Source organism: Brachycentrus maculatus, unplaced genomic scaffold (genome assembly GCF_059751285.1).
Source record: "Brachycentrus maculatus isolate JH-2025_06_01 unplaced genomic scaffold, ASM5975128v1 h1tg000042l, whole genome shotgun sequence".
NCBI lineage: Eukaryota > Metazoa > Arthropoda > Insecta > Trichoptera > Brachycentridae > Brachycentrus > Brachycentrus maculatus.
In genome coordinates, this window is record NW_028280796.1 from 1,943,638 (window position 1) to 1,951,788 (window position 8,151).

The 8,151-nt window shown below is 30.1% G+C and overlaps 2 protein-coding genes across 2 annotated transcripts in view; both read left to right on the plus strand.

The window, feature by feature from the left end:
- Positions 1-2,420, plus strand: part of LOC148312399 (uncharacterized) — a 49,593-nt gene extending 47,173 nt beyond the window's left edge. Inside the window, exons 26-29 of the mRNA XM_088277430.1 lie at positions 574-795; positions 1,190-1,290; positions 1,602-1,770; positions 2,128-2,420. Of these exons, the coding sequence (XP_088133556.1) occupies positions 574-795; positions 1,190-1,290; positions 1,602-1,770; positions 2,128-2,312 (677 nt within the window). The 3' untranslated portion in view covers positions 2,313-2,420. The remainder of the gene's footprint in view (positions 1-573; positions 796-1,189; positions 1,291-1,601; positions 1,771-2,127) is intronic.
- Positions 2,421-3,145: 725 nt separating this feature from the next.
- On the plus strand, positions 3,146-7,153 carry LOC148312400 (innexin inx2-like). Its single transcript, XM_088277456.1, has 4 exons — positions 3,146-3,489; positions 4,735-4,923; positions 5,450-5,589; positions 6,502-7,153. Exons 1-4 carry the CDS (start codon positions 3,231-3,233, stop codon positions 7,021-7,023), a joined length of 1,110 nt encoding a protein of 369 aa, XP_088133582.1. The 5' UTR covers positions 3,146-3,230; the 3' UTR covers positions 7,024-7,153.
- Positions 7,154-8,151: the final 998 nt, after the last annotated feature.

The following is an 8,151-nucleotide window of genomic DNA, read 5'->3' on the forward strand; positions in this document are numbered from 1 at the left end:
TGAACATCTTCCCTTCATGAAGTAACGAGCAAGATAGCATTGCGTCGATACGATGCAGTGCCCTATACACCATTGGGCGCAGATAAGGGTTAGAAGAAGAAATTACAAACAATAATCAAATGAGAGATACGTGAAGCATGAGTGATACCAAGAGACATTTTAAACTTTTAAACTCCAGCTCGTTTTTTTTTTGCAGTATTTACAGTAACTTACAGTACTCCTAGTATATAATCTTTTCAGTAATCTTTTACAATAATTTTAACTTTGTTACAATAACTGGCTACCATTTGAGCATACCATGTATTAGAATTCACAAAATGTGCAAAACCAAGCGCGATTGGAAATTTAATGCTACAAATAAAATAATCAGACGTATAAATTTTACGATTAATTTTATTTTACTCACATTTTTTCAAATATTATTTTCTTATTTTCAATTATCCAAACTCTTGTTTTTCTCAAGTTTTCACTATTTTTTCCAAATTTCCGCCATTTTTTTAAAATCCTCATTAACTTGTTTGACTATCGACTCATTTAGAATATTAATGTTAATATTATTTTTGTTGTTGTCAGAGTGGACGGCAGATGAAATAACGGCACAAGCTGTGGCATTTATGATTGCCGGATTCGGCACTCCGTCCTCGCTGATGTGCTTTATGGCGTACGAACTGGCGAGACATCCTGAAGCACAACGTAAACTACACGAGGAAATCGACGATGTTTACAAAAAGGCCGCTGGAAAACCGACTTATTCCGATCTTTCAAACATGAAATACATCGACATGGTTATTTCAGGTAAATACTAGATTTTAGCACAAGTGATGTAACAATATTTATATACATACAATCAAATCAACAAATTATCACACAAACATATTGCAAAATAAAATTAAATCTACAAAACGTCAAACTGCGTAATAAGAGAAACGACCGCGATTTGAAATGGAAGCCAAATTTTGATTTCCGTTTACGAACGAACTTCCGTATAATAATAAAAAATAAAAATAATAAAAAGGTACTAAAAGGTACTTACTCAACCATTTTTTTTGTTTCCCATACACTGCAACTACCGAAGCTTATCAATAGAAATTAACCAACGTACATAGGTGATGATATTAAATTTACTGTGTTTAATGTTCACAAATTATTTGCAGATATTATAAAAGTTTATTTTTATATTTGTTTTTAGAAACTTTGAGATTATGGCCGCCAGATGGATTTCTGGAAAGAGTCTGTGTAAAGCCATATACACTCCCACCACAAAATCAAAATAGTTCCAAAAATTTACACGTATGTTTTTTTATGTTTTTTGTACAATCATTGCAAAAAAATACTTTACTTTTTTTTTTTCATATAATGTTCCTTTGAAGTTGTTGAACTTCGGAGTGGACTATTGATTCAATATTTTCATCAAGAACTTGAAATTATTACTGGGTCATTTATGATATGATTCCCACATTGAATATTCAGAAATCTATTGATGATTTATTAAAATTATCCGATTAAACTTTTAATCTTTTAAAATTGGATAAAACTTACTGGATTCTAATGAGGATCGCGTTCGATATGAATTATGTAATTATTATTATTACTATTTCCAGGTTGGAATTGGTGACGAACTCTTAATTCCAATATATTCTATACACCACAATCCTGACTATTTTCCTGATCCTGAAAAATTTGATCCGGAACGATTTTCCGAAGAAAATAAATCATTAATTAAACCGTTTACATATATTCCGTTTGGCGTTGGACCACGACTGTGCATTGGTAAGAAATTAAAATATTTATCATTTTAATTAAGATATAGTTCTATTGTAGCATAAATTAATGACCTTAATTATTACAGTCCGGTCAATGCATATGTATTTAATAATATAAATATCCCTTTTACCCTTTTCAAAACAAATTTGATTCAAAATATTTTGTTTGTACATAAGAAAATACGTGCATACGCACCATTTTAAACATTCCTTTGAATAATACAAACAGGCGAAACAATGACGCATCTTAGTGATGCAAATTCAATAGCATTAATATGCTGATGGATATGTAACATTTTAATAAAATAATTTCATCCACGTACAAGTTTTTAAAAAAGTAATTAAGTGTTATTCTTATTTTTAGGAGCGAGATTCGCCTTAATGGAAGCAAAAGCTGTGTGGTTTCATGTTTTAGCCCACTTCGAACTAATTGTTACGAGCAAAACAACTATACCATTTGTATTAGCAAAGGATACTTTCAACATGCACCCTGAATCGGGATTGTGGTTGGGTCTGAAAGCACGAAAAACCCATGAAATATCTACGTAGTTAAAAAGTTTGAATAATTTTATCAATGAACCACGATTATTGTTTTAAAGTATTACATTATCGTAGAGAAGTTATGTCAAAACTACAACTCTTATATTCAATAAATGCTTAAAGGAAAATTTTATAATCTTTCTTTTCTAAATCAATATAAAATATCTTCATATTCAATATTTCAATATTCTCAGGCACCATGGTGCAGTTGGGTAGATGCTTGACTGAGAAACTCGCGTCGGGAGTTCAATTGCCACCAATTACAAAATTAATTCAGGAAAGTTTTATTTCCCATTGGTCTGGAATGTTTTTGTGTGGTGATGTATATCAAATGATACTTTTATTTTAAAAGGACGACTTGATGTTTGAATCTTTGAACATAAATAATATTAAATTAACATTTTTATTTAAGATTGGAAAAATAAACGGTATAATTTTCTAATTATAATTCTAACAACGTCAACATTCGAGAAAAAAAAAATTACCCTGGTCAAATAGAAAAATTCATTCTTATCACATTGTAATTATTTAGAAATTCTATTTTTCTATATCTATTTGGCATATTCTGATCATTTGGACATAATAAATTATGGAATTTCAACAATAAACCGTTGTTTTATGGTATATTTGAAAAATAAATCAATTTCTTGAACCGGATAGCGTATGACTGGACCTTTATGTTCTTACACAATCAATTGAAAGTAGGTACCTTCCTTCATTAATTTTAATATTTTTTAATTATGGAAATACTAAAAATTCACCGGCAAATTTCGCCGTTAGCTAACTTGTGAATTCAGTTTGCAGTTTGAGAAAAGTTACTTTTCATCAAATTAATGGTTTCTTGTTAGATCTTCCCTTCGTTCGAGAGTAAAACGATTTATCTGTGTTTTATTATTCCTTTATTTTAAATAATAATATTCATTCAAAATGACCACCATTATGCCGGGATTATTCTCATATATTAAAGTGTTTTTCAATTTTAATGAAGTTAGTACAGACAATAATATATTTCGATTACATTATAGAACCACCGTAATTTTGTTTACTATATTTACGTTGATAGTGTCAACTAGACAATTTTTCGGAGAACCGATTCATTGCATCGGACATAACTTAAAATTTGTAGACGCAATGAATAACTTTTGCTGGATTTTTGGTACTACCACTGTGAAAAAGCATCTCGTTGGTAATTATTTTGCACATTTTTATCTACCATTAAACAATTCAATAACTTATTATTCATTCTATTATCAAAATTCATTTTTAATTGTTTCCTTGTGATTATTTGTTTTTTGTTGTTTTGTACGTTATACTATTGGATGTCCATTTCTTTATTATTTATCCATAAAATAAGTATCTGGGACCTATATTATGGACCTAAATGCCGTCATAAATACCGATTTCATGCATTTACGAAAAAAATGCAATGTGGGAACTGTTTTATGAATTTTGAGTCTCCCAAGACATTTCTAGAGTACATTACTATTACAATTAACATTTTATGTAAATGAGTATTACTAATACAATTAACATTTTAATGTGCTCACAACCCCTTAGAGCAGGGCTGTCTAATCTTGCACCGATCTGGTAAACATTGAACAAAACAAAAATATTTGGTTTATCAGCTTTTACCTCCCTAAAAACTGATGAGGTAAATTAGATGCAAAACATTTTTATTAACTTTGATAAATTCTACTTTCATATAATTCAAATGTAACCTGGTTTTAAAATGACTACAAATATTTTATTATACCTAACTTATTTATTGTAACTGCAGACAGTTAGAAGAATTCCATATTGAATTGTTGGGTAATATATCCAAAATAAAACAAGGTTTTTGTTGGATTGAATTCTACATTTATTTATGTATATCTTTATACGTGACGCGTTTCGTCTTCTTAGGACATTATCCCTAAGAAGACGAAACGCGTTACGTATTAAGATATACATAAATAAATGTAGAATTAAATCCAAAAAACCTTGTTTTATTTTGGATATATTACCCAACAATACCTACCTTAATTATAATGTTTACCGGTTTCGAAGCTAACCGATTCTTTATCAAGACTAATTAAAACTAATCGTAGTACTAATAATAATAAAAGAAGCGGTTAGCTTCGAAACCTGTAGACATTATAATTAAGTTATAATAAAATATTTATAGTGATTTTAAAAAAAATTTACATTTCAATTATAAAATGGAAAAACACAAAGTTAGTGCTTTAAATATAAATTATAATTCTACTATCCTTCTGTATAAAAAAATTGAACATGAAAAAAAATATATTTACTTACTTTCTTATAAATGTTAACAAAAAACATTATTTTTTTATTTATACAAAATGATTAATAGTTTTTCTTGTATATCCCAGAAACTCCTTTACTGGAGAGTTAAAATTTTGCGAGTAATACCCTCTTATATTATGATTAGGTGAAGTAGGTAAACACATGGCCCATCCTGGGGTAGGACCGAAGGAGGAAGGAGATGAAGAGATCGTTCACCAGTATTACCAGTGGGTATGTCTGATTTTGCCCCTGCAAGCCGCATTCTTCTACTTGCCCCATGGCCTTTGGAAGTTATGGGAGGGAGGGAAGATCAAGACCCTTACTGAAGGTTTACGTGAGTATATTGCAAGAGACTTTTTACTATACCAAATATTTAAATATGTCGATACACAAAACTCATAAAAAACACGCAAATAATCTTTGATATAAAAAAAATGTTTTTTCATAACACGATTCTTTTAGAGATCCAAGAATGTAATTATCACAATTTACGAATCCCAATTTCACATCATATTCTGTTACAGATCATAATACTTATACCATTTTTCTGGGTTAATATACTCTATCAATTATATTTTTTGCCTACATTTCAGCCACCATAAAAAGGCCCATATTTAGAGTGCTATGGTATTATATTAAGTAATTGTAAAATTAAAATTTTCAAATATCACATAATTTTGGTGGTGTAGCATCCTGAAGGTAGGCCATGTAATGGTGACCGAAACTACTAGCAACTGAACAACTGAAAATCTAAAAAAAATCAATTCATTTTAGTACCTTCTAATGATGTTTAATCATGAAATATCCACAAAAAATACATGATACGTTTTTTTTATTTACTCTTATACTTCCAATATTAGGATCGACAGTTTTACCAGACACATGGGATGACGAGCGCAAACTGCAGGTGATAAGGCACCTCATCAACACCAATCTCTACACCAGGAACCTGTATGCCTACCAATTTGCTTTCTGCGAGTTGCTGAATCTTTGTAATGTTGTATGTATTACTTCATTTTACTGCTATTTTAAGGGGCTAAAAGTGATAAGTATACCAAATTATGGTTTTTCAGCCCATCCTTTAAAGTTTTATTTTTGGAATAAGTTTTTTTTGTTAGTTATAAAAAATATATATTGGTATGCTTTTTTCATTGTAAAAAAATATTCGAGTTCTTGTTAAATTTGATATTTTATTTTTGGTCCTAATTATAAACAAAATAGAGTTATCTAAGTTGTTGTAGAGTAGAGTCAACCTAGAAACATTGGCTCAGAGTCCGCAACATTAACCACTGTACTACAATTCGTTACATATCGGCATTTAATATCTCGATTGTATCATTATTGGTACCGTTGATAGAACGTATCAAAGTAAAAAAAAAATTATCAATTGCCAATATTCTATGTGACTTACATTCAGTCTATTTCGCTTCTTATACGTCATGTTTTTGCCACGTTGACAGTATTGAATGTCGAGCGACAAATAAACAAATGCAGCTTTCAGTTACAAAAAAAGGAATGCTCGGCAAATTTGTCTTCAGGTATATGGCAAAATAATTGTATTTTTTGTATGTATGTGTATGTAAACCCTTATCCGCACCCCAATGGTGCATAGGGCACTGCGTGATATACCGCAGTGTTATCTTGATCGTATACACATGAAGGAAGGGTGATCAGCCCTCCGCTTCAGGTACCAGTCCAGGGTAATATTGAATAAATATTGCAGTGAAGAAATCACTTATATTTATTTGAACCCCCCTGGGAATCGAGCCCCGGACCTCCAGAACGGTAGCCGAGCGTGCTGACCATTACACTACAGAGGCAGACGAACATTTTTTACATATGAAAATCCTTATACAGTGTGTGATATGGTACAAAAATGATGTGCGACACTGAATATTTCAATGATTTACAGGTATTCCAAATGGTTTTATTGGATAAGTTTCTTGGTGGATTATTCGCCGGGTACGGTTCTGCAGTGGCCGCCTTTTACCAGAACCCATATGATCCTAAAATCATCAATCCGATGGAGCAAGCGTTTCCCAAAGTCACCAAGTGCTTGTTCCATTTCTACGGAAGCTCCGGTACCATACAAAACTTCGATCTCTTGTGCGTCCTACCTGTAAATATAATAAATGAAAAGATATTTGCTTTCATTTGGTTCTGGTTGATTTTCCTCGCCATCATATCTACCCTGGCTGTTCTGTACCGCATTCTTGTGTTACTATCCCCGTGTCTCAGAACCTACATCATAATGGCGCAGGCTAAATTAGTACCCAAGCATCACATTTTTAATATTACAAGCAAGTTTAGAGTGGGAGATTGGTTCATCCTACATTTGATGGGAAAAAATATAAATTGTTTTGTTTACAAAGATTTGCTCATTCTCTTAGGACAAGAATTGGAAAACTCTGGCAAAACACATGATTTCATCTAAAAATTTCCTAAAAATTTTTTTGGTACTAATTTTTTAAATAATATTTTATTTTCATTTTAAAAAGATAATTTGAGTTTTTTGGCACATATTATATTGCCAAGGTGAAATACAATAGTGTATCTAATGTTATTTAGGCAAAAAAATTGTAAAAATATTTTTTTTTAATGTCAACAAAAAACTTTATTTTTTATTATCAATATAAAGCAATAATTATTAGGATTTGATTCAAAATTATTTCAATTATGAAACACAAATTTGTTTTATTTTTTCGTAGTTACATTAGCAACCTTATAAATGTATGATTTAGTCTTATTTTATTGTGTAAATATTGGAATAAGAGACTTCCATCAATATGGGTGATTATTTCTTTAAAATAATTATTATTTATTTATGTTAAATGACTTTACTCTTTTTCCATAAACTTAACATGAAACAATATTATAGAAATTGTATTAGTCACATTTGAAAATTGAATGTGTAAAACTATTAATTTATTTTAACAGTCACCATTAGAAGAGCGGTGACATTTACCTGAACATGTGCTGTTCTTAGTTATTTGTTTTATGCATAACTCAATATTTAAAAACAAATTGGTTAATATTGTAAAACCAAAACTAGTTTAAAATGTTAAAAACATTTAATTTTTTTAATAGTCTTATGGTTAATTCACTTTTTATTTATTACAAGAAAATATATGCAAACATTGTCAATGTCACCCTTGTAACTTTTTCATCTTTGAACTAGAAAATGTGTTTTTGGTCACGAAAACAAAAATCTTGAAATATCCTCATTTAAAACAAAGTACAGTGAAACCTGTTAGATTGAACACTTCCTCTGAATGAACACCTCCCTACATTGTATAAAATGAACACACACACAACTATTTTCTCACTAATTTACCTTTTCTAAATGAACACCTCTATACTTTGAACATTGAACATTAAAAATAGTATTTATCATATAATTACCCACTGTTAGAATGAACATTAGATAATTTTAGTTAGCTAAATATTGGTAAAATCTGTTAAATTAGCAAAATGAACTGTTTGCTTGACATTGTGACATGAGTCAAAAACTGTATATAAGGACTAGGTGAAAAACAAATGCGAATTTTGGCTCTTTACCCAA

Excerpts from the sequence above, each read along its gene's own strand:
- LOC148312400 (XM_088277456.1), top strand. The coding sequence starts at position 3,231 with ATGACCACCATTATGCCGGGATTATTCTCATATATTAAAGTGTTTTTC. Across the intron at positions 3,490-4,734 it reads TGTGAAAAAGCATCTCGTTG|GTGAAGTAGGTAAACACATG; the intron begins GTAATTATTTTG and ends TATTATGATTAG. Across the intron at positions 4,924-5,449 it reads GACCCTTACTGAAGGTTTAC|GATCGACAGTTTTACCAGAC; the intron begins GTGAGTATATTG and ends TTCCAATATTAG.